Source organism: Cibotium barometz, chromosome 36, assembly GCF_041138505.1.
Source record: "Cibotium barometz isolate CiBa-2024 chromosome 36, ASM4113850v1, whole genome shotgun sequence".
Lineage (NCBI taxonomy): Eukaryota > Viridiplantae > Streptophyta > Polypodiopsida > Cyatheales > Cibotiaceae > Cibotium > Cibotium barometz.
In genome coordinates, this window is record NC_141081.1 from 26,754,545 (window position 1) to 26,781,380 (window position 26,836).

At 44.4% G+C, this 26,836-nt stretch overlaps 1 protein-coding gene across 1 annotated transcript in view; it reads left to right on the top strand.

The window, feature by feature from the left end:
- Positions 1–1,185: 1,185 nt before the first annotated feature.
- Positions 1,186–26,836, top strand: part of LOC147617706 (alanine aminotransferase 2-like) — a 132,802-nt gene continuing 107,151 nt past the window's right edge. The window contains exons 1-4 of the mRNA XM_086775948.1: positions 1,186–1,829; positions 2,800–2,850; positions 3,119–3,169; positions 3,360–3,425. Coding sequence (XP_086632074.1) covers positions 1,641–1,829; positions 2,800–2,850; positions 3,119–3,169; positions 3,360–3,425 — 357 coding nt within the window. The 5' untranslated portion in view covers positions 1,186–1,640. The remainder of the gene's footprint in view (positions 1,830–2,799; positions 2,851–3,118; positions 3,170–3,359; positions 3,426–26,836) is intronic.

The window sequence follows — 26,836 nt, forward strand, 5'->3', positions numbered from 1 at the left end:
CTTTTCTTAGTAAACAAATGGACGTAGATAAATATTAATCATTTATGAGATGACAGAACACATTTTTGCTTAGTAAAAAGAAAAAGTAACAAATAATATAAATGAACTCTTTTGTATATCTTCCTTCTGGCACACAAGGAGGACTAGGATATACTATAAAGCCACTCAACTACATGACACAAACCTTTTTTCTCTTCCATTTCATCTTTTTTGTGTATGGAACAATTTGATGGCTCAACATTAAGAGATTCATCTTCCTTTGTCTTGGCAAAAGAGCACCACCCCCACCCCCTTCCTCCCCATTCTTTAGCTTCTCTCTCTCTCTCTCTCTCTCTCTCTCTCTCTCTCTCAAATGTCCCATGTGGCTTGCTCACAACCTTTAAATGAGGGGCCATAAATCACCTAAGCAATGTAAGTGAGGGCAAAAAAAGGAGGTGACTTAGGGGTTTCTTGCAAGACTAAGTACTTGGCCCCCAAATTGACGTGGGGCATTTATTAGGGAGGGACTTGAATGAAAAAAGTAACTCTCCTAAGGCCCCCAAATTGGTGTGGGGCATTTCTCTAGCTTTTAAACTATTGTGTAGAACTACGTATTCAACTTCTACGTTGATGTGGGGAGTATTTCTTTAATATCTAAGCTATCAATTATTAGGGAGGGACTTAGAATGCAAAAACCGAACTCTCTCCTAAGTCTCCTAGAGTTTGTGTGGCGATAATTACTTCTAAGTTATGAAAACAAACCGGTCCTTCTTAATCATTCTAACCTCTCCCCACGACTTTCACATTGGGTGGATATTAATGTGTATACGTAACTATAGACTTTTTACAATACTTTCACTTGGCTTAGCATCCACTTTCAAAGTGCCATAAGTTTATAAGTTAGTAAATATATAATTAATATTTATTGAAATAATAAATATAGTATTGCTAGAGTTGGTATTGAAATACACCCCACTGCTCATGGCTTATTATGGGGAAATGTCAAACATACTGGGGTTTTCCTAACCCATGATTCATTTTTGCAGGTGTATGACAAGGAAGGAGGCAAAATCAGATTGCCTAGGTTTCGTCCTCAGATTGCCTAGGTTTGGTCTTAGGAAAAGAAAGTGGTATCATACGGAGAAACAAATTGATTACACTTTTGTAACATTCATAGGGAATCCAGTTGGGACCAGGCCGTATTTTAAGCAGAGCATCAGAGGCTGTAGCTCACTCGTCATCTCGGTCGGTTTCCAGCGTCCGCTCGTCCTGCGAATTAGGTTTTTCCGTGTGTCTCGTACGACTCAGAGGCGAGAAAGAGGTGTGTGTGTGTGTGAGAGAGAGAGAGAGAGAGAGAGAGAGAGAGAGAGAATATGCCCAATTGGATTTGGCTTAGATCAGTTAGATAGAGAGAGGAGACCCCCCGCCCCGCCAACCCACATGCAGAGCTAGAGAGCGAAAGATATAGATTTTTGGTCAGATTGTGTTAATCTGCATTTTGAAGAAGTGGGTTGCGCTTAGATTGGGGTTTACTTCTACAATCAGGAAGTGGGTTGATTACAGGAGCAGGAGAGAGAGAGAGAGAGAGAGAGAGAGAGAGAGAGAGAGAGTTCTCCCCTCCTTTCATTTATATATCGAGGAAGTGCACACATTCGGATCCAATGAGACGATCAGCCCATACTCTTAAGCGTGCCCTCGCCAACACAAGGGCTTTAGCCTGCCGCCCCCCTCCACCAATGGCTCCAACCACCCAAGCAGGAAATGCCCAAAAGGGGCTCATCAGCAGCAGACCCCTCTCCTCTTCACCTGCATGGTCTCCCCCCATCACCATCGACACCATCAACAACAAGGTACCCCTTTTCATCGTCTTCTCTCTAGCTACACATGCCATGATGTGCCTGCATTGCTTGAACTAGTGGGGGCTTATGATATTGGTTTAAGGGGGTAAATGAAGTGGTTTAAGTTATTTATTTCAGATCAGTACCGAGCCTTAGCTATGGGGTAGTTTGAATTGCTTGGGGGCGTATGATGTAGGATTAAGGAAATGAAGTGATTTAAGCTATTTGTCTCAAATCAATGAGGCTAATCATGTATGAGGTAGCTCATTTCCCCACCCTTGAGCACTATTAGAAGAAGAGCATCTTGTGGACATGTTTGTGGACCCCAGAGATCGTGAGTTCAAACACTGTCACCTCCTTGAAATTTGTATTGGGTAGTCTGTATTGCTTGAACTAGTGGGTGCATTCAATGGAGCAAATGAAGTGATTTGAACTCTTTTTCTAAATCAATGGGTGCTAAACTCTTTAGGTTCAACCAGTCCCTGCATCTAGGAATGGGTTGCTTGCAATCGATTATATCTGCAACAGAGCAAAATATATCTTGGAAGTCATTAAAAAAAGAGTGCTTGCTTGTAGACAACGGTATATGTGAGCTGGGTATGCACAGACCCCAGTTTGCTTGAATTAGCGGGTCTAATGATGTAATTTTAAGATACTTTATTAGAAGTGGGTCTAATGATGTAGGCTTAAGCTATCTACTTAGGGTTAGTGGAGCAAATGAAGTGGTTTTAGGACATACATAACGTGAATGACCTAGGTTCAAGCTATAATACTGGAGTAAGCTATAAGCAGGTGGCTCTTGAATAGCTATATAATATGTACTTTTCGGATTGTGTCATGTATTCTTTTTTTTAATTAAAATAATTTATTTAATTAGTTGATAGGCAACATCATGCCCACTGGCTCCAGCCAGCAGGATTGTGTGATACTTATATTTTTAACGAGGATGAGCTTGTAGCTGACATGGTGGTTTTTTCTACAGGTTATTGCATGTGAATATGCTGTTCGTGGAGAGATTGTTGCACATGCAGAGGTTCTTTTCAAAGTTCCTTTGTATATACCATCAGATGTAGCTTTATTCAACATGGTCTTTAAGATTAAAAAGAAAACCACATTGAGGGTCCTTCACTTATCATGAACCCCATGTAGAGAGAATGAAAACACTCTTCTTTGAGGATGGTGTTTCTTGGGAGCGTGGGTATGTGGAAGACTTTTCAGATTGTAGATACCAAAGATATAACTAAAATATGAGATGAAGGCTGCAGTTTGCCACTTAATTCACATTTATGTTTTTATAACAGCGATTGCAACATACACTTCAAACAAATCCATCCTCTCTTCCATTTGATGAGGTATGGTGTTCGATTTGTGCTGCCAAAACATTTTTTTAATATGTTCACACGTGCGTGTGTGAACGTGTCATGCTTCTACGTGTTTTGGTGGCAAACGGACAAGCTTATTGACTTGCTCTTATTTTTGAATTTTCAAGTTTTTGCGAAAAGCAAAGCTGGTGATAAACCTACTTTTTAAAATTTAATATAGATAATTTACTGCAATATTGGAAATCCTCAGTCTCTTGGCCAGCAACCGATTACCTTCTTTCGAGAGGTATGTTGTGGAACTCTCTCTCTCTCATAGTTTATTTCATGTTCATTTTGTCCTTTTTTTTTCTGGACATCCAGAAGGCATTGACAATTGCACATTGATTTGTCTCATAGGTCAAGTTCGGCCTCTAGTAGACGTTAATTTAGCTCTCTCTCTCTCTCTCTCTCTCTCTCTCTCTCTCCCCCTTTTAAGGTAAAATGGTGGTCTCATGTTCGTTTACTGTTGTTTAAAGGACTGTTTTGAGGTGCTTTGCTTTTCTTTGCTACGGCTCTTGCCTCCAAAAGGAGTGATTCAGAGGTGTATGCACAGAGATTTGAATAGAAAGGTTCTTCATACCCAGATTCATAATGTCAATGATATTAGTAGGAAGCTACCCGACTCGCTTGAATTGTGTGAGTGGGCTTGGTCTCACTTGTGCTGATCAGCATTCCTGTTAGTGGGATGTGGGCACTGTCATTAAACAATGCAACACATGTACCATGTGGAGTCAGCACCTCTTTGCACTTTTTCAGTATCCGTGCACGTTGACCATTTTTGCCATCTTTTGGGACTTGAATCTCCTAAAGAGTGTGGAACTCCTAAATTTTTTATGAAAATTTTTAATTATGAAAGGAGGATTTTTTAATACAAGCTTGCGGGTGATTCAATTGCCATGTTGCCAAATACAATAAGCAAATGAAAAGAATCAAAGACAGTGTCCAAACTATTAATGGTTGTGGATGAAGATTCTTTCCCAAATCTCACCTCAAGGACTCATAAGGTAGCCAAAAGACCCACCTAGCAGCTGAAGGCATCCAAACTGCTGGTCTTTTACACTATTTAGGCCTTTTTAGTGATTGTGTGGGCTTTTCTTTTGTCTCTTGTGCTTGAACAAGGGTAAAACCACTCCCAACTTTGTCCCCAGGCCTTGGACAGCCTCTGGGCACCCCTGGGCAGCAGGACAAACAACCAAGAGTGGGTCCTAGACAGCTTCAAATCATGATGCATAGCTCTTGGGCAGCTTCAAACAGATTGTACAGCTCAATGACAGCTACCAAACAGGTTGTACAGCAGCATAGAGGACCAGCAGGAGGGTGTGCAGAGGTTGACTTCCCTTAGGGATTAATGTAGAGAGTAGACTTCTGCAAAACGATGAAAGTAGAGGCAACACCTTTCCAAAAAGGGTGGGGTGTGCCCACCCTTTTCGTATTAAAAGAAAGTGCCTTTGTGAAACCGATCCCGTCAAGTGGGAAAGACTCCGTTGGGCACCCACACGCGTAATAGCACAACTTAATACCACAATTTGAAATGGACAACTTAATTACAACTTGAAATTGAAATGAAATGAAATGAGATAAATGGACACCAGCACTGGGGCAGAACGGGCCGACCCCCCCCTCAATATATGATATATTTATTGGGAGTATTTAACAAATACAATGCTCCATGGGTTCCAAGAACCAGATGATGTCCATGTACAAGATGAATACAGTACCAAACAAAAAGCTCGAAGTAGATATTCGAAGCAGAACGACCACTAGCGTGGTCCAATCTCTACGGTCCTGTGCTTTCACTGGACTCCGCGGAGAGCGCCCAACTGGTGTTCCAAGACCACGCACAAACAGGCGCTCTCGTACTAATGCCTGGCTCTTCCGATCTCAGCACCTTTGGACCGAGGTTCTCCAATTGGCGGATGGAATACCCGAGGTATCTGTAGTTACTTGAGTGGGACACCAAGATGTAGCCACTTGAAGAGGGAAGACGTCGCCTATGGAAAAGAGGCACAACCACCTGCTGTGCAGGACACAGCCGCCTTCGTGTGGAAGAGGAGGCGTAGCTTGTCTTGCTACAGCCGCATAGGGATGCAGCCGTTTGATGAAGAATACACCGCCTGTCTGGGAGGAGCGGCACGCGCAGTCGCCAGTTGTGGACAAGTGCAACCACTTGATGAGGGTACAACCGCCTGAGAGGATGAAAAGGGGCGCCTGGTTACTGTACACAGATACTGGCTGCAACCTGCATAGCCACCTACTGTGCAGTGGGCAGCCTACTGGAGGACTGGCGCAGCCACCTGATGATGGGGCGCAGCGCCTTTGGAGGTGGCCCACGACTGCCTGCAAGAGAGAGAGGACTGCGTAGCCTGCTGGGAAACAGCTGCTGCCGCCCGCTGGAAGTACTGCCGCCTGCAGTGCAAAGTGAACAGCCGCCTGAGATAATTGGCGCAGCCACCTAGGCCAGTACAACTGCCTGCAGCCTGCGCAGTTGTTCTGTGTAGTGTGTAGGAAAAACAGCCGCCTCTGAGGATGGGGAGGCGCCAGGTTGCAGCCTGTACCGCCTATAGTGCAAAGGATAGAGCAGCCTGTTCAGTAGCCGCCTGGAAAAGCATGCGCAGCAATTCAATAGCCGCCTGGGAGAGCATGCGCAAAGATGGTCGCCTGATTCCTTTACGATGGAGGTGGTGGCTTTTTTTATTAAGTGGGTTCCCACTTTTAAGTGAGTGTGGTCAGAAGACAGAGCAGACTTCACGACTCACTGGCAAGCGTCCCCGCTCATTAGGTGACACGTCAAGCAGGCAAACACAAAAATACAAGTCATGCGAAAACAGTTTCAAACATGCAGAACATGAGTGCATGTGCAAATAGTATCATGGACATATCTCCCGTTCATGGAACAAGTACAAAATATCTGTCGGCACAAAAATGGCACGACGTAAAACATAAAAACCTGGTCTTCCTATGGAGTGACAGTCCCATAGGTAAGACACAGTTCCAGGCACGAGCCTCCCTATGGAGTGACAGTCCCATAGGCAAGACACGGCATGAATACTGGCTCTTCCATGGCGTGACAATCCCATGGATAGAACACCGTCCAGGTCATACACGGGTGGCACCAATCTGGCTCCCGTCCATACGACACCATCTTGCTAACACACAGGTGGCACCAGTCTGGCTCCCGTCCATGTCAGCAAAATACTGGCCTCTTCACATGAGACACTGGTTTGGCCTCAAGTGAACGAGACACAAAAACTGGAGATGGACCAAATGGTCGGCCAATTGGTGACATCCCCCCGGGCTTCTAAAGAGTTCTCCTCAATTGAAAAGCCTCAAGATATGCCTGCAACAACTGTGGGTAATCAACAAAATAATCCTCATTTACCCACTTTGCATCAATAGGCAAATAATTTTTAAACTTCACAAGGTATCTCCTGGAAAGCTTTCCTGCAGGTAGCTCTCTCTCCTTGTGAAAAACAATCTGTTCTGGCTGGAGGATCTCCTCAAGCTCTTCAATCTCTGGCGGATCTTCTGTGACAGGCTCATCATGATCTGGCCCCACATATTTCCGAAATAGACTCACATGAAAAGCATTGTGAATCTTCCAGTGACTAGGCAAAGCAAGCCTGTAGGACACTTCATTGATCTTATGAATCACCTGGAAGGGTCCATAATAGCGAGGAGAAAGCTTAGGATATGATCCTTCTCATCATGGCCTCTTCCGAAGCCTGGCTTTCTCAAATTTCAGTAAAACCCAATCACCTTCTTTGACTTCCATGTCCCTTCTATGCTTGTCAGCAGCCATTTTATGCTTATCCGAAGATCTTGCAATGGTTGTCCGCACCTGACCAAAGGCTACATCCAAGTCACGAACATATTCATGAGCTGCAAAAATCTCATCCTGTTGGGGTAAAGGCGTTATGCCCACCCTTATAGTGTGTACAAGCCCATAAGTTATAGTACATAGTACACTTAGTACATTAAAAGTACTAAGTGCACTATGTGTACTAGTGCAATATACATGTGTGATAGGGGAGTCACACACTCATCCCCATGAGTTGACTTATCCCCACAACTCTCTCTCTCTCCCCCTTGTTCTCTCTGTGTATGTCTCCCACATGAACTCTAACCTAACCCTAATTCTAATCCTCCCACACAACTGGTATCAGAGCTAGAGGGAGGTTTGCCCAGCCAATCAGGCGCATACCCAGAAGCTCCAACTCGTTGAAGAAAGCACGGTGACCAGCATCTGTCCAGTGGCGCTAGAGGGAGGTTTGCCCAGCCAATCAGGTGAGCGTTCGTAGAAGGCTGCCCAGGCTGCCTAGCGCAGTTAACCTACAGCAGCTGGGCGTAGGCAGCCCAGCCAGCGTGGGCTGCCCATTCAAACTCCAGCCAGTAGCGTAACAAGGGCAGGCGTGTCAGGCGCCTACTGCAACCAGGCGGATACGTAAGCCAAGGCGTAAGAGCTCCGTTGGTCGACTGCTCGCCAATAGGCGAAGGCTTTCATGCGTCGAGCGTGGAGCGAACACAAGGTGGCGGGCGTTGAATCATTAGCGAAGGCAGCTAGGCGAAGTCGTCCATCGAACACGCCTACGAGCGATTGTGAAGAGCGAAAGGCAGGACACGTTCTCTGGCGAGCAGCCCATATGCACTTCGCTCATCACTTGCAAGGCGTAACAAAGCTTACGCGTGGAGCAACTCGTCACCCAACGTCTTCTGCGCCCGTGGAGGTCCTGTCGCCCACTAGGAGAGCTACGCGTGTCACAGCTTGTGGTCGTCTACTGTGTTGAACACAACCAGGAGAGCTACGCACCAACAGTTCCCCATTCATTCCTCCTTCCCCGTTCATTGCTTCTCCCCCAAACGCATCAGCTTGATTGGAGCAGCCAACCATCTGAGCATCAGCTACAGCTACAGCAGCTTCCTCAACCCCCTTCTGCAAACAGCATCACGATTTCTGCAGCAGCACCAAATTCAGCAAACCCCCCCCTTTCCTGCAACAAAAAATCAGAAATTACAAGGTATCTTGCTTCATTTTTTTTTTGGGACTTGCAATTGAGCAGGTACAATAATCAATTGAGCAGGTACAGGTGCCCAATTGCTCAATTTTGAGCAAAATTGGCAAAATCGGGTGACATTGGTCACAATCGGGATTAATTTGCAGGAAATTGGATGTCGAAATTTGGGGCTTTTGATGTAATTGTGCAATTAAGCACTCATACATGCTGTATGATGTGAGAAATCGCACATTTGGGCAAAATTGCAGCAAATTGCAGTGCAAATCAAGGGGCTTTTGTGCCGATTGGGTTGATTTGCATGCAGGCACTCGCAGTTGATGCTGTGGATAATGTGTTGATGCCTTACAAGCACTCAATGTGCCTGTAAATCAAAGGGCTTTCATTATTTGGATGTATATGTGGCCAGGGGGAAGCATCGTGAACACTCTGGATGCCTTCATGTGCGTCAATGTACCATGTATGATCAGAAATTGATCTTAAATCAAGGGGCTTTTTAAGTTCGTATGCTTGTTGAGCTTGGCAAAGCAGCAGGCAAGACATTTATGCCTTGAATCCTCAAAAATCAGCTTGCAGTCAAGGGGCTTTTGCCCAATTTCTGTTCGGGACTGTTGTATGCAGTGTACGGGACTGTAAAAGTCTCATTTTCACTCATTTGGACAGCCAGGAGAGCATTTATTGCTATTGTACTTGCTGGTACAGATTTGGCACAGCTTTGTGCAAGTTTTGGCATGGCTGTACACTGATTTGTACTGTTGTACAGTACTTTGGAAGGGGAACAGAGCACATTTAAGGTGCTGTCCTAAATCTGCAGCAACCAGATTTTGGTGATTTCATCACAGAAAGTGGGAAAAAAGTTGCATTTGTGCTTCCGCAGTGGGAGATAAAGCTTGGGAGAACAACTGTGAGCACTTTGTGTGCTTTTGGTGTAGTGTTTGCACATTTTTTGCAGGGAGTCAGGCATTGACAGGTTGCATATTGCTATGGCAACCACAGGTGAGAGCTCTTAATTGCTTCGCATCAAGAAGCTTGAAGGCTCGCATAATTATGATATTTGGCAAACCCAGTGCTACAATGTGTTGCTCCAGAAAAAGCAGCACAAGCCTATCAAAGAAAGGGGTGTAATGCCCGCTTCTCTTACTGCTGAAGAGTGGGAAGATATGGATGAGCTGGCAAGATCTACTATCATGTTGTCTGTGTCAGACTCTTTACTTTTCAGCATTCTTGAAGAGAAGACAGCTTGGGGAATGTGGCAGAGATTGCAGGACTTGTATGCCCAGTAAAGTGCCTCAAGCAAAGTGTATTGGTTCAAGAAACTCATAGGTCTTCAGATGAAGGAAGGGGCGTCTATGACAGCCCATCTAAATGAGTTTAATGGTATTGTCAGCTAAGTTATAAATCAAAAGTTGGCAATGGACGATGAGTTCAAAGCCACTTTTCTGTTATGCACTTTGCCAGAGAGCTGGGACACATTCAGGACAGCCACTAGCAATTCGCATGCTATGCTGTCATATGCAGATGTTGAGGGTGCTCTTCTTCAAGAAGAGATGAACAGGAAAAACAACTCTGTTGGAAAGTCCAATGCAATGAATGCACGTGGGAGATCCCAGCAAAGGGGAAAAAGCCAAGAAAGGGGAAGGAGCAAGTCTCGCTCCAAAAAGGATTTGGAATGCCATTATTGTGGCAAGAAGGGACACATTAAAAAGCAATGCTACAAATGGAAAAATGATCAAAAAGAAAAGGGAAAAGGCAAAGACAAAGAGAAAGATGAAGCCAAAGATGTAAAGCCAAAGGGCAAAAGTGGAGTCAAGATTGAAGAAATCAATGTGTCACATGCAGGTGGCAGTGAGGATGAGGTCCTATTTATGTCTTCACTTGATGTCCATTCACTTCTTACAGGTGGTCATGGTATGCACTCATGGATCATTGATTCAGGTGCCTCCTTTCATGTCACAGGTTGCAGAGACTTGTTTGTCAGGTATACTGCTGGCAATGAAGGAGTGGTTTATTTGGGTGATAACCATGCATGCAAGATTCTTGGCAGAGGTGATGTGAGGCTTGTGTTTTCAGATGGCTCACAGCTTATGCTCCATGATGTCAGGCATGTGCCTGAGATCAAGAAGAACCTGCTTTCTACTGGACAGCTTGATGATGCTGATTATGTTACCACATTTGGTCGTGGAAAGTGGAAGATTAGTAAGGGCTCACTGGTTGTTGCCAGAGGCTCTAAGGTGGACACTCTTTACTTTATGCATGCAGGTGTTTGTCACCATGCTAATGTAAATGCAACCGAGCTGCCGGAAATCTCTATGTGGCATAGCCGGTTGGGACACATGAGTGTCAAGGGAATGGAGCAATTGTCTCGTTTGGGTTACTTGCCTTCTCTAAAGTTTTCAAGTTTTCAGTTTTGTGAGCATTGTATATATGGTAGGTAACTACAGTGCCCCCACAAGAAAGCTCTTGGACAGAAAGATGCTCAGTTAGAGCTTGTGCATACGGATGTATGTGAGATGTCTCAGCTTTCTTTGGGAGGGGCAAAATACTTTGTGTCTTTTATTGATGATGCCACACGCAAGGTGTGGGTCTATCCTCTTCGTTTGAAGAGTGATACATTCTCAGTGTTTCAGAAGTTTGTTGCTCATGTTGAGAATCAAACTGGCAACACTGAAGGCTTTGCGTTCCGACAATGGTGGAGAGTATATGTCCAAACAGTTTCAGGACTTTTGTGATGCTAAAGGCATCAAGAGGGAGCTCTCTACTCCTTATGATCCTCCACAAAACGGGACAGCAGAGAGGATGAACAGGACCATTCAGGAGAAGGTCCGTTCTATGTTGTCACATGCTGCGTTACCTCATGGTTTTTGGGCTGAAGCTGTTATGACAGCCGTTCACCTTATAAACAGGTCACCTAACACGAGGCTTGTAACTTGGTTGAACACAATGCTAATCAATACACTTAAATACACTAAGATTTGAAGGACACTTGCTCAAATACAAGAAGTAAATTGCTGAATTGACAAGAGGCACACAATGAGCCGGAACGGCCGACCCCTCCCTTGAGTAAATTGTATTACTATTGGAGAAATTCAATACATAGCTTCACGGGCATCCATTGCCAAATCCTCCATGCCAATGCATATGAAATTCAGCATTTAGAAAACAATGGTATGTCGATGTAGATCACCAAGGAGCTGCCTTGATGCCCGGCCCGACTTCAGTGCCCATTTTCTCTACCATTGGCTCTATGTTCTACCAAGCAAGGTAGCAACATCTTCAAGAGCACATAGGACAAGAGAAATACTACACAGGGCGGCTAAACAAGGAGTCCTGCCCTTCTACTGAGTAAGTAATGACAACACATTGTCCAATTAGCTTACCAGTCTTCATAGAAGTTGATGCAAGCGGAAGCCTTCGCGTTGGAAGCTTTAGAAGTGGTGATATCTTCGATTTGCCGCAATCCTTCGCGACAAAAGTCTTCAAGAGGATGAAGGGAACCTTGGGAAAGCTTCCCCTATGGTTCAACTTGAGAAAGGAAGGCTGAAATTAGGGTTTTCAGCAAAAAGACCAGAAATTCCAGCAAAAATGAGAGCTGTTTTGCTGAATTTCAGTCATTGGGAGTGAGTAGGAGAGTGATTAGCACTTGGAAACACTCTTGGAAGCTTGGAAAACACCCTAGCAAGTTGGGTATGGCTATGGAGAGCTTGGAAATGGAGAGAAATGGTGGAAAAACAGAGTTTTCAGTCTCCAAAAATCCTCATGAAGAGAAAACACGAATTTCTCTTAATAAGTAAGTGAATTGGGGTCCAATCAGGTGAAGGGACATGGGGAGATGCCCATTTATGAGTAAAAAGGGAGGATCAGGTCCTGGACATTGAGTCTTGTCCGCCTCGGGACTTCAGTGAGTGTGAACTTGGAAGCGGTCATAATTTATAAGTGACTTTTGGACGCCCAAACTTTAATGAAGTGGGAACGCACTCACTTATAAATATTGGCTAAGTCCTAAGGGCTATTTGAGCCTAGATTGGGTAATACTTACCACCTGTTCACATGCCACACAACCATGTCAGCAGACAGTTTCACACGCACGGTTCACGGGCGGGCGTCCCCTAGCCCGGAACTACACATAGGTCATGCAGGCATGAAAACAGCATGCAATTTCATTTGCAGGCAAGCACATAAAGATGCTATGCAATGCAGCATTGGCATGAGCAATTTTCGTTCATGAAACCATATAAGACCAGGCGTTTCCAGGCAAGTATACGCAATACCAGACCCAGTGGAAAGCCAATCCTCCAGGCGTTTCCGGGCATGTACACAAAGGCACAAGTCCCAGCGGAAAGCCAAGTCCTCCAGATATTCCGGGCATGATAACATCAAGTCCCAGCGGAATATCATATCCAACTATACAGCATGACACGTGTCAATCACCTGCATAGGCATATTCCATAAGCCATGGACACCAATCCAATATGTACATAGTGTGAAAGCAAGAGTGAACCATTTGGGTGGCCAAATGGTGACATTCCCCCCCGCTTCTAAACAGTTGTCCGCAACTGAAATGCATCCAAATATGTCTGAAGCACATGGAGGCAATCTTTGAAGAACTCTTCATCTACCCATTTAGCATCAATGGGAAGATAGTTCTTAAACTTCACAAGGTAACGCCTCACAACTTTGCCTGCAGCAAGCTTGCGTTCCTTGTGATACACAATCTGCTCTGGCTGCAAGATCTCCTCAAGCTCATCCACTTCTGGTGGATCCTCAATGACCATTTCACTGGGCTCCGGCCCTACATACTTGCGAAGGAGACTCACATGAAAAGCATTGTGTATGTGCCAATGACTAGGTAATGCCAATCTGAAAGCCACTTCATTGATCTTCTCGATCACTCGAAAAGGTCCATAGTACCTAGTTGCAAGCTTAGGATATGCACCCTCTTTGCCAGGCCTCTTTGCAAGTCTTGCTTTCTCAAATTTCAGCAATACCCAATCATTCTCTTTAACATCCAATTGCCTTCTATGCTTGTCGGCAGCCTTTTTATGCTTGTCTTGTGACCTTGCAATGGCTGTCCGCACCTGAGCAAAAGCAATATCCAAGTCTCTTACATACTCATCAGCTGCAAATATCTCATCCTTTGTGCGAAGGATGGGTGGCAAAACCACCTTGCCATAAACAATCTCAAACGGGGCCTTTTCCGTAGATGCATGCACCGTGTTGTTGTATGCAAATTCCGCAAGCGGTAAGTACTTCTCCCAAGAAGACTTCTGATCCGCCACATAACATTTCAAGAGATCCAACGCGGCTGAATTTGCAGCATCACTTTGCCCATCCGTTTGAGGGTGATAAGCTGATGAGAAGTCCAATTTGGTGCCCATATTATCAAATAAGGCCCGCCAAAAGAGACTTGTAGTCCTGGGATCTCTATCCCCCACAATGGACTTCGGCATTCCATGATGTTTGAACACTTGTGCAAGATATATTTTAACCATATGCTCAGCTTTGATGGTCTTTTTGACCGGCAAGAAATGAGCTTGCTTGCTAAACCTGTCCACAATTGTCCAAATTGCATCATTACCCTGTTGGGTACGTGGCAAGTCCATAATGAAATCCATTGTAATACTTTCCCATGGCTGCGTGGGAATAGGCAATGGCTGAAGCAAACCTGGTGCCTTTTGCCTATCAAATTTGACCTTTTGACAGGTGATACATGCACGTACATGTGCCTCTATGTCCTTCCGCATACCTGGCCAAAAGAAATACCGCTCAATCATGTGCGTAGTAGGCATTATGCCTCTATGACCAGCATATGGAGGAGCATGGCACTCATCCAAAACCTTTTGCCTCATGTCAGACACCACACATAGGCAATTATCTTTCATGAGATAACCCTCTTTGATCACATATGAGGCATGTGCATGACCAGCCATCAAATCAGCCCAAATAGTGGCAAAATCAGCATCCGTATGATACAAATTACGCATGGTAGACAAGTCCCCATGAGAGGCAACCGAGATAGCTGCTACATACGGCTTTCGTGACAATGCATCGGCCACTACATTCTTCTTTCCCGGGGTGTGCAAGATCTGAAAATGAAACATAGAGAGGAAATTGGCCATCCTCATATGCTTCTCTGACAATTTAGTTTGAGTAAGAAAATATCTCAAACTCTGGTGATCTGTCTTCACAGTGAAATCAGCCCCAAGAAGGTAATGTTTCCATATAGTAAGTGCATGAATTACAGCCAAGAGCTCTTTCTCATAAATGCCAAGAGATAGCTCTGCATCATGCAATCTACGACTCTCATAAGCCACGGCATGTCCCTCTTGATTAAGGACAGCCCCTATGCAATTTCCAGATGCATCACATTCCACACAAAAAGGCTTTTGCAAATCCGGAACAATCAACACTGGACCATGAGTAGTTGCATCTTTCAATGCGAGGAATGCATCTCTCTCTACATTAGTCCATTTGAACACGGCCTTCTTCTTTGTCAAATCATGTAAAGGAGAAGCAATCCATGCAAAGTGCCGAATGAACCTGCGGTAGTAAGAGCATAATCCAAGAAAACTACGGATCTCATGCACTGAACTCAATTCGGGCCAATTCCGAATTGCATCAATCTTTGCAGGATCCATCCGCACTCCATCTTTGGACACAATATGCCCAAGATAATGTATCTCTGACAAGAAGAACTCACTCTTCTTTGCATTTATGAAGAGTTTATGCTTATGGAGCTCTTCAAAAACAATAGCCAAATGAGCTTTATGCTCTTCTTCGGTCTTCGAGAAGACTAGGATGTCATCAAAGAAGACACCTGTAAATTTCCTGTACCCACGGAATATGCGATCCATCATTCTATTGAATGTAGCCGGGGCATTTGTAAGACCAAAAGGCATAACAAGATACTCATAAAGCCCAAATGCTGTCCTGAAAGCAGTTTTGTGTACATCCTCAGGCACTACACGCACTTGATGATATCCACTCTTGAGATCAATTCGGCTAAAGCATGCCGATCCATCCAACTTGTCAAGGATGTCGTCTATGCGTGGAATCGGAAACCGATTCTTGATGGTAAGCTTATTCAAAGCTCTATAATCCACACACATACGAAAGGATCCATCCTTCTTTTGAACCAAGAGGACGGGTGAACAATATGGAGAAGAGCTTGGCTGAACCAAACCCTTCTCAAGAAGCTCATTCACTTTCTTCATGATCTCCTCTTTTTGGGATGCACTTACACGATAGGCTGGCCTATTAGGTGGTGAGCTACCCGGCACAAGATCAATGCGATGATCTTCCGGTCGTACAGGTGGTAACTCATTTGGTAACTCATCAGCAAAACAATCATTGTGCTCTTGCAAAAATTTCAGCCTATCATTACAAAGAGTGTTTACATGTACATTAGTTTTCTCAATAGGATCTCGTACAAAAATCAAGTACGCAAAAATACTCTTTTTCATTACTTTCTTAATTTGTACATGAGATACAAGGGGAATGGTATCACCCTCTTCACCAGCATCAATTACATGTTCTCGGCCTTTATGCATGAAGGTGATCCTGTTAGTCTTGTAAGCCTTGCACGGATCAATACGTGTATGCCAAGGCTTTCCAAGCAATACATCACAGCCATTCAAAGGCGCCACAAGAAAATCCTCATGATCCACATAGCCTTGAATGTGTATGCGCAACTTGCCAAAAATAGGCATGACCTGCACTTCTCTACCAACAAAGGCAGCCCCTGCTTCAATTTGAGGACCCATGTCCTCCACTTCAATACCCAAAGCAGCTGCCATCTGAGTGGATATGAAATTCTCCGATGCACAATCATCAAACATGAACAAAGCAGGTTGATCTTTGAGCTGTCCCCAAGCTTTACATACAACCCTATCTTTGCTATCATGTGAAGTGTTGCCCTGCACATCCGGAACCATATGCACATTAGGCTTCGGTACATTAGCATTTTCAGCTTTGTTCTTCTTATTTGGGCATGCTCTTGCCATGTGCTCAGTGCTGCCACAAGTAAAGCATTTGCCTTCACGCATATATTGCTCCTTCTTCTCAGCACTAAGACCAAAGTTTGCCGGCTTATAAGGGCGCTTGTTAGCAAACTTATTTTCAGCTTTTGGACCTGATTTGGCTTGGTTTTGGTCCCTTTTAGGTGGCTGTCCATCATTTTGCAGGTTTTGAACAGCCCTCTCTTTGCCTTGAAATGAGGGTTTAGCCTTATTAGATCGACTCAATTTGAGTTCCAATTGCTCGGTGGCGGTGGCGGCTGCGATTAATTGGTGTAAGGTATGACCAGGATACATTTGTAATCCCGCTTTGTACACGGGTTGCAATCCCGATTGAAACCTTCTCTTCCTTTCCGCCTCGGTGGCATGCATAAATGGAGACACCTCCAAAAGCACTTTCCAAAACTTTTGTACATATGCATTTACCGATTCCCCCTCATTTTGCTTTACCCAATCCCACTTCATTGTTATCTCATTCAATGCATTGGGAGGCAAGAATTGAGCATAGAACCTCTCCTTGAACTCTTTCCATGATCTAACAGGATTCGGTGAGAGCTTCTCCGTGAGCCACCAATGGGCAGCAGTGCCTTTCATGAACATGCTTACATGTCGGATCATGGATTTCTGAGTGAAATCCTCATCACTGAAAGCAATATCAAACTGGGCAATAAAAGCAAGTGCCTTTGATGCATCATATTCCCCATGATATGTGTCAAACTTCACAGATTTGTCTCCGGCTTTGAAGTCACGAGACTTTGATGCATGTGTGTGCATCTCAACATGTTTTCCTCCATGTTTGTCCATTGGGACAGTCCCTGTGATTGGCATCATTTTTGGACCAAAAGGTGATGCATAAGGCATAGATACATGTGCCCTGTAAGCATGAGGCATGGCTGGCCCCTCAACATGCATTGATACATTTTCAGCCATAGCTTCTCCCTCACGAGCACACTCGAAGGCATGAGTGGCATGAGAGATACGCGGAATACCTGCACCAACAGAAAATTGCAGCCCATGTTGCATGTGTTGTGCATGTACATTTTCAGCCGGCAATGGCATTTGACATACATTTTGACCACTGCCATAAACATTGTATCCTTCACGGGCTACATGAGATATTCCTGCATGGCGTGAAGTCACTGATTGTTTCTCTCCCATAGCATGGAGATTCATCCTCTTAGACATAACTTCTTGTTCGGGCACTTGTGGGGATTCCAAGATATGTGGGATGGTTGCCTTTTCTGCATAGGCATCCTCGGTACGAGCCAAGTATGCACGTGCTGCATCCCTTGGTTGCATGTGCAACTCTTGAGCAATCATTGCCATTGCATGATCCATATAAGATTCAGCTTTCTTGGCCTTCAAACGATCATGTACCAATAGATCCTCGCGGCGATAGAGATTCAATTCTTCTTGTTGTGCTTGGAGAAGAGCCTGCATACGAGTAAGTTCAGCTCTCAAGACTATGGACTCTTCTTCTTGCATCTTCTCTTTGCCACGAGACGGCTGTCCCACATATTCATGTTCCCTATTGTGCACCACATGAGTTTGCTCATCCTGTAAAGCATTGGAGGCATGCATTTCATTGTCCCTGCCACTTGTATTAGCATCTCCAACATTCATTGTATGGCTGTCCATAATGTTCTAAGTGTAGAGATAGCTAGTGTTCACGGTGATCGTCTCTCACGATAGAAGTGAAAGAGAACCGTATGCTCTGATACCAATGTAACTTGGTTGAACACAATGCTAATCAATACACTTAAATACACTAAGATTTGAAGGACACTTGCTCAAATACAAGAAGTAAATTGCTGAATTGACAAGAGGCACACAATGAGCCGGAACGGCCGACCCCTCCCTTGAGTAAATTGTATTACTATTGGAGAAATTTAATACATAGCTTCACGGGCATCCATTGCCAAATCCTCCATGCCAATGCATATGAAATTCAGCATTTAGAAAACAATGGTATGTCGATGTAGATCACCAAGGAGCTGCCTTGATGCCCGGCCCGACTTCAGTGTCCATATTCTCTACCATTGGCTCTATGTTCTACCAAGCAAGGTAGCAACATCTTCAAGAGCACATAGAACAAGAGAAATACTACACAGGGCGGCTAAACAAGGAGTCCTGCCCTTCTACTGAGTAAGTAATGACAACACATTGTCCAATTAGCTTACCAGTCTTCATAGAAGTTGATGCAAGCGGAAGCCTTCGCGTTGGAAGCTTTAGAAGTGGTGATATCTTCGATTTGCCGCAATCCTTCGCGACAAAAGTCTTCAAGAGGATGAAGGGAACCTTGGGAAAGCTTCCCCTATGGTTCAACTTGAGAAAGGAAGGCTGAAATTAGGGTTTTCAGCAAAAAGACCAGAAATTACAGCAAAAATGAGAGCTGTTTTGCTGAATTTCAGTCATTGGGAGTGAGTAGGAGAGTGATTAGCACTTGGAAACACTCTTGGAAGCTTGGAAAACACCCTAGCAAGTTGGGTATGGCTATGGAGAGCTTGGAAATGGAGAGAAATGGTGGAAAAACAGAGTTTTCAGCCTCCAAAAATCCTCATGAAGAGAAAACACGAATTTCTCTTAATAAGTAAGTGAATTGGGGTCCAATCAGGTGAAGGGACATGGGGAGATGCCCATTTATGAGTAAAAAGGGAGGATCAGGTCCTGGACATTGAGTCTTGTCCGCCTCGGGACTTCAGTGAGTGTGAACTTGGAAGCGGTCATAATTTATAAGTGACTTTTGGACGCCCAAACTTTAATGAAGTGGGAACGCACTCACTTATAAATATTGGCTAAGTCCTAAGGGCTATTTGAGCCTAGATTGGGTAATACTTACCACCTGTTCACATGCCACACAACCATGTCAGCAGACAGTTTCACACGCACGGTTCACGGGCGGGCGTCCCCTAGCCTGGAACTACACATAGGTCATGCAGGCATGAAAACAGCATGCAATTTCATTTGCAGGCAAGCACATAAAGATGCTATGCAATGCAGCATTGGCATGAGCAATTTCCGTTCATGAAACCATATAAGACCAGGCGTTTCCAGGCAAGTATACGCAATACCAGACCCAATGGAAAGCCAATCCTCCAGGCGTTTCCGGGCATGTACACAAAGGCACAAGTCCCAGCGGAAAGCCAAGTCCTCCAGATATTCCGGGCATGATAACATCAAGTCCCAGCGGAATATCATATCCAACTATACAGCATGACACGTGTCAATCACCTGCATAGGCATATTCCATAAGCCATGGACACCAATCCAATATGTACATAGTGTGAAAGCAAGAGTGAACCATTTGGGTGGCCAAATGGTGACACTTGGTGGGAAAGTGCCAGAGGAAGTATGGACAGGGAAGCCTCCGTCATACAAGCACTTGAGAGTGTTTGGTTGCGTTGCGTACGTGCACATACGCAGGGAAATGCGCACCAAACTTGATCCTAAGTCTCACAAATGCATATTCCTAGGATATGGTGACAGAGGTGAAATGGGGTATAGACTTTGGGATCCCGTGAATAGAAAGATTATACGCAGCAATGATGTAATTTTTGATGAAACATGCATGTATAAGGAGCCTGCAAGGCAACAGGAGCGTGGCAGAGTCATCTTTGATGATGATGGACATCATGGACAACAACCAAGGGCTGTAAATCAGCCATTACAGCAGCAAAACCAGCCCTTAAATGGTGCTGAAAATGGTCCAAATGGACAGCCAGAGATGGCAGAAGGTATCCCTATGGATATACCACAGTTGGAGGAGATACCGGGCATGATATTTCAGCCTTATGGCATGGAACAGGAGCCACCAATGGGTGATATGCAGGCTGGACAGCAACCTACAAATGATGGTCATTGGGTACGGAGGTCCACTAGACCCTCCAGAGCCCCTGACAGGTTTGTTCCAGGGGTTGACTACTTGATGCTCACTGACTGTGGGGAGCCCTCATGTTATAAGGAGGCTTTACAGAGGGCAGACAAGGCTCTTTGGGAGCGTGCTATGAAGTCAGAGATGGATTCTCTGCACAAAAATGGAACATGGAAGTTGGTGCATTTACCTGCAGGCAAGAAGGTTTTGCCATGCAAATGGGTTTACAGGCTCAAAGTTGCACCAGATGCAAAGCCAAGATACAAAGCCAGGTTAGTGGCTAAGGGCTTCAAGCAGGAATATGGTGTGGACTTTGATGAGATCTTCTCTCCAGTGGTCAAAATGACCACACTTAGAGCTGTATTAGCTTTGGTTGCACATGATGATCTGGACTTGATTCAGATGGATGTGAAGACTGCTTTTCTTCACGGTGATCTCCATGAGGAGATATATATGCAGCAGCCAAAGGGTTATGCAGTGAGTGGAAAGGAGAAGCTTGTATGCAAGCTGAAAAAGAGTCTTTATGGGCTTAAACAGGCACCAAGAGAATGGTATCATAAATTTGATACATTCATGAAATCACAGAAATTCAGGAGAAGTGACATAGATCACTGCTTATACACCAGGAAAGCTTTGGATGGCAGTCTATTGATCCTCATCTTGTATGTTGATGATATGTTGATTGCCGGGAAATCTCGTAAGGAGATGGATACCTTGAAGCAGAGGCTGCATCAAACCTTTGATATGAAGGATTTGGGTGATGCAAATCACATTTTGGGTATGCGGATACTTCGGGATAGAAATCAGCATGTGTTGTATTTGTCTCAGAAGGAATACATTGGCAAAGTTTTGCAGAGGTTCAATATGGACGGGGGGGAAGAAGACTAGTACTCCTTTGCCTCCATATGTGAAACTCAGTGCTATGGACAGCCCACAGTCAGATAGTGGCAGGGCTGATATGGCCAAGATTCCGTATGCTTCAGCTTGTGGCAGTCTCATGTATGCCATGGTTGCTACTAGGCCGGACATTGCATTTGCAGTGGGAGTGGTTTCTAGATACATGGCCAACCCTGGCAAGAAGCATTGGGAAGCAGTGAAAGGTGTCATGAGATACCTGAAGGGCACACAGGATATGTGCATTTGTTTTGGCAAACAGGATGCATTAGTGCATGGTTACACGGATTCGGATTATGCCGGTCATCCAGATAACCGGAAGTCTACTACCGGTTATGTATTTACATTCACAGGAGGTGCTGTGTCATGGATATCTAGGATGCAGAAGTGCACTGCCTTATCTACTACAGAGGCCGAGTATATTGCAGCCACAGAGGCTTGCAAGGAGGCATTATGGCTATCTCGGTTAGTGGTTGATTTGGGCTATACAGGGGATATTCCATTGTTGCATTGTGATAGTCAGAGTGCCATCTAGTTGGCAAAGAATCCTGTCTTTCATGCAAAGACGAAGCATGTGGATGTGAAGTATCACTTCATCAGAGAGGTGATAGAGAACAAGCAAATTCAGCTTGTTAAGATTCATACGGATGACAACCCGGCTGATCTGTTGACAAAGAGTTTGCCTCCGGAGCGGTTTGCTCATTGCAGACACTTGATGGGCATTGGATGAGGCCAGTTTCAGCCTTGATATGGCCTTGTATATTATCATGTACATGCTGATTTTTCTTTTCCTTCATTTAAGGGCACTTTGCCTTTAAGTGGGAGGTTGTTGGGGTAAAGGCGTTATGCCCACCCTTATAGTGTGTACAAGCCCGTAAGTTATAGTATATAGTACACTTAGTACATTAAAAGTACTAAGTGCACTATGTGTACTAGTGCAATATACATGTGTGATAGGGGAGTCACACACTCATCCCCATGAGTTGACTTATCCCCACAACTCTCTCTCTCTCTCTCCCTTGTTCTCTCTGTGTATGTCTCCCACATGAACTCTAACCTAACCCTAATTCTAATCCTCCCATTCACATCCTTTGTACGAAGGATGGGTGGCAATACCACTCTGCCATAGATAATCTCAAATGGAGCCTTTCCCGTGGAGGCATGGATTGTATTGTTGTAAGCAAACTCAACAAGTGGAAGATACTTCTCCCATGTAGTCTTTTGATCTGCCACATAACACTTTAATAAATCCAACTGAATTTGCAGCTTCACTTTGGCCATCCGTTTGGGGATAATAAGCTGATGAAAACTCAAGTTTAGTATCCGTATTATCAAATAAAGCTCTCCAAAAGAGGGTTGTAGTCCTGGGATCTCTATCCCTAACAATGGATTTAGGCATACCATGATGCTTAAAAATATTAGCAAGAAAAAGCTTTACCATATGATCAGCTTTAATGGTTTTCTTGACGGGCAAGAAATGAGCTTGTTTGCTAAACCTGTCCACAATGGTCCAAATAGCATCATTCCATGCTGGGATCTAGGCAAGTCCATAATAAAATCCATAGTAATACTTTCCCAATGTTGCGAGGGAATAGGCAATGGCTGAAGCAAACCTGGAGGTTTTTGCCTGTCGAATTTCACCTTTTGGCAAGTAATACATGCACGCACATAAGCCTCAATGTCTTTACGCATGCTCGGCCAAAAGAAATACCTCTGAATCATGCGTGTAGTAGGCATGATACCTCTATGACCAGCATAAGGTGGAGCGTGACATTCGTCCATAACCTTTGGACGCAAATCCTTCACGACACATAGGCAGTTATCCTTCATAAAGTAACCCTCGTTGATAGCATAAGAGGCATGTGAATGACCAGCCATTAAATCAGTCCATATATGGCAAAAATCAGCATCCAAATGATACAATTCTCGCATAGCAAATCAGTCTCCATGAGAGGCCACTGAGACTGCAGCTACATAAGGCCTCCTGGATAATGCATCGGCCACTACATTTTCCTTTCCTGGAGTATGCACAATCTGAAAATGAAACATGGAAAGAAAGTTTTCCATTCTCATCTGCTTCTCCGAAAGCTTTGTCTGAGATAGAAAGTATCTCAAGCTTTGATGATCTGTCTTGACTACAAATTCAGCCCCAAGAAGATAATGTTTCCATATCTTTAAGGCATGAACTACAGCCAAGAGCTCTTTCTCATAGATATCCATATGAAGCTCAGCATCATGCAAATGACGGCTCTCGTATGCAACTGCATGCCCTTCTTGATTTAGGACAGCTCCTATGCAATCACCACAAGCATCACATTCAACTACGAATGACTTGTGCAAGTTAGGAACAATTAATACTGGACCACATATGATAGCATGCTTGAGCTGCAAGAAAGCATCCTGTTCTTTTGAAGTCCATTTGAAAGCGGTTTTCTTCTTTGTGAGATCATGTAGAGGAGTGGCAATCATAGCAAAATGCCTTATGAAATGCCTGTAATACGAACATAATCCCAGAAAACTACGTACTTGATGTACGTTTTGCAATTCGGGCCAATTCCGAATGGTCTCTATCTTTGCAGGATCCATTGTAACTCCATCTTTGGATACAATATGACCCAGATAATGAATCTTTGAAAGGAAGAACTCACTTTTCTTGGCATTAATGAAAAGTTTATGCTTCCGCAACTCTTTGAACACTGTGACCAAATGAGTTCTGTGTTCCTGCTCATTCTTGGAGAAAACCAAGATATCATCAAAGAATACTCCTGTGAATTTGCGATGGGGTCGGAATATCCTATCCATCATACGATTAAACGTAGCAGGAGCATTGGTGAGACCAAAAGGCATTACCAAAAATTCATATAATCCGAAGGCTGTCCTGAATGCAGTTTTATGGACATCTTGTGGCACCACTCGTATCTGGTGATAACCACTCTTCAGGTCAAGTCGGCTGAAACAAGCCGAGCCATCAAGCTTCTCCAAAATATCATCAATACGCGGAATTGGGAATCTGTTCTTGATGGTAAGCTTGTTCAAAGCTCTGTAGTCCACACACATACGGAATGATCCGTCCTTCTTTTGAACAAGAAGTACAGGAGAGAAGTAAGGTGAGGAACTGGGCTGAACCAAACCTTTCTCTAAAAGCTCATTTACCTGCTGCATGATTTCTTCTTGTTGTGCAGCACTCACTCGGTATGCGGGTTTGTTAGGTGGAGAACTACCTGGCGCAAGATCTATGTGATGATCTTCGGGCCTTTGGGGAGGTAATTCTCCTGGCAAAGTATCAGCAAAACAGTCGTTGAATGCATAAAGAAAATTCAGCCTATCATTAGGCATAGCATCCACATTTTGATGATTTGGCACAAGGCTATCACGAACAAAAACCAAGTACGCAGAAAGACTCTTTTTCATTGCTTTATTAATTTGGATGTGTGATACAAGTGGGATGGAATCCCCTTCTTTGCCAGCATCAATAAAATGCATGCGGCCTTTATGCATAAAAAAAATCATATTGGTCTTGTATTCTTTGCGAGGCTCAAGCCTATGCTTGCCCAACAATACATCACATCCATTTAGTGGAGCAACTAGGAAGTGTTCATTATCAAGGTAGCCCTGCACCTCTTTACCAATAAATGCAGCTTCGGCTTCAATCTGAGGTCCCATGTTCTCAACCTCAATACCCAATGCAGCTGCCATTTGCATAGAGATGAAGTTATCGGTTGCACAGTCATCAAACATGAATAGGGCGGGCTGATCCTTGATTTGCTCCCAAGCCTTGCATACCATCCGCTCTTTTGCATCATGACTTGTATTTCCTTGCACATCAGGAACTGCATGTACATTAGCCTTGGTCTGCTTGTCCTCGTGCTTAGGTTTGCGGTCAGGGCATTGTCGAAACATGTGGTCTTTGCTACCACAAGAAAAGCATTTTCCATCCTTATTGCTCTCTTTGCTCCGGGGTTAAACCGAATTTGTTCTTCCTTGGGCCCCGATCTTTAGATGTGGTATTTTCAGCTTTACCACCCTTATGGGTCTCCCGGAAGTTCTTTTTAGGTGGCTGTCCACCCTTTTGCAGATTTGGGACAGCCTTGTCTTTCCCCTTTGAACTGCCTTGATCCTGCTTAATTTTGAGCACCAATTGCTCCGTAGCAAGAGCAGAAGCTATGAGCTGTTGCAAAGTATGTTTGGGGTGCAATTCAATGCCCGAACGATATGCTGGTTGCATTCCAGAGCGAAACTTCCTCTTTCTTTCATCCTCAGTGATTTGCATGAAGGGAGTTACTTCCAGCAATACTTTCCAGAACTTGTTAACATACTGTTGCACACTTTCATTATCTCTTTGCTCAAGCCTGTCCCACTTTTGAGTGAGAGTTTGCTCCGCATTTGGTGGTAAAAACTGAGCATAGAATCTATCCTTAAATTCCTTCCAGGTGCAAATAGGGTCCTTGGTGATCTTTTCAGTGATCCACCAATGAGCAGCGGTCCCTTTCAAAAACATGCTAGCATGGCGTACTTTAGACTTTTCAGTAAAGTCCTCATCGCTAAAAGCAATGTCGAACTGTGCCACAAATGCTAACACTTTAGAAGCATCATGCTCTCCATGAAAAACATCGAACTTAACAGATTTATCACCTGCTTTAAATTCCTTGAGCGTTCTGGCATGAGGCTCATGGTCTTCTCTTTTTCTTTTCCCCTTATCCAATGGGGCAGCCCTATCTGCATGGGCTCCATGGGCCGTCATGGAAGTTTCATGAGGCACGGTGGCATGTGCTCCACGAACTTGAAACTCAGATGCATGTGACTTACCTGCATAAGGTAGTGTCTCTCCATGAGACAACTCAGAAGGCAAAATTCTTCTAGTGGGAGACCTGTCACCCTTACCATGGGATACATGTCTTGAATGCATGTGACCTTCATGCCCTCTGTGAGCACTAGCATACATATACCTGTCAGGTTTTGTGCCTTGTGGAGAAGATGCATGTCGAGAGGTGACTGTCACCTCTTCCTTTTGCATAAAAGACTTTAGCCTTTGAGATGCGGGATCTCCATGCTTAGGCGAGGTGGATTTCTGAATTTCAGCTCTCCGTCGTCCCCCTCTTTGATGTCACCTTTGTGGAGGAGGTAGTCAAGTGCCAACTCCCTTGGCTTCTTGCCCACTTCTCGTGCCATAGACTCAAAAGTTACATCTACCATTGCATCAGCCTTCCTAGCTTCAATGGCACTTTGCACATGGGGATCTTCATGCAAAAATTTGAACTCTTGCTCTTGTGCTTGCAAAAGTTTTCTCATATGTTCCATTTCAGCCCTCATTGCATCAAGCTCTTGTTCAAGCATGACTGTCTTTCCTCGAGACAGTTGTCCCTTTGATTCACTATCATTTACCCTTTCAAGGGGCTTGTGCCTTCCTCGCAGAGTATCAGAACCACAAGAGGCACTAGATGGACCCCTCGAATTTGGCACTTCCAAAGGGTTGCCTTGGCTGTCCATTGTGTTTAAGTGTGCTAAAAGCGGGGTGTCCAGTACACAGGTTCGTTTCCCCACTAGGAAGAGGGAAACAACCGTGCTCTGATACCAATGAAACCGATCTCGTCAAGTGGGAAAGACTCCGTTGGACACCCACACGCGTAATAGCACAACTTAATACCACAATTTGAAATGGGTAACTTAATTATAACTTGAAATTGAAATGAAATGAAATGAGATAAATGGACACCAGCACTGGGGCCGAAACGGGCCGACCCCCCCTCAATATATGATATATTATTGGGAGTATTTAACAGCGGGGCCTTTTCCCCGCTTAGTGTGGTGTACTGTGCAAGATTCCCTTGCCCTTTTCTCTCTCTCTCTCTCTCTCTCTCTCTCTCTCTCTCTC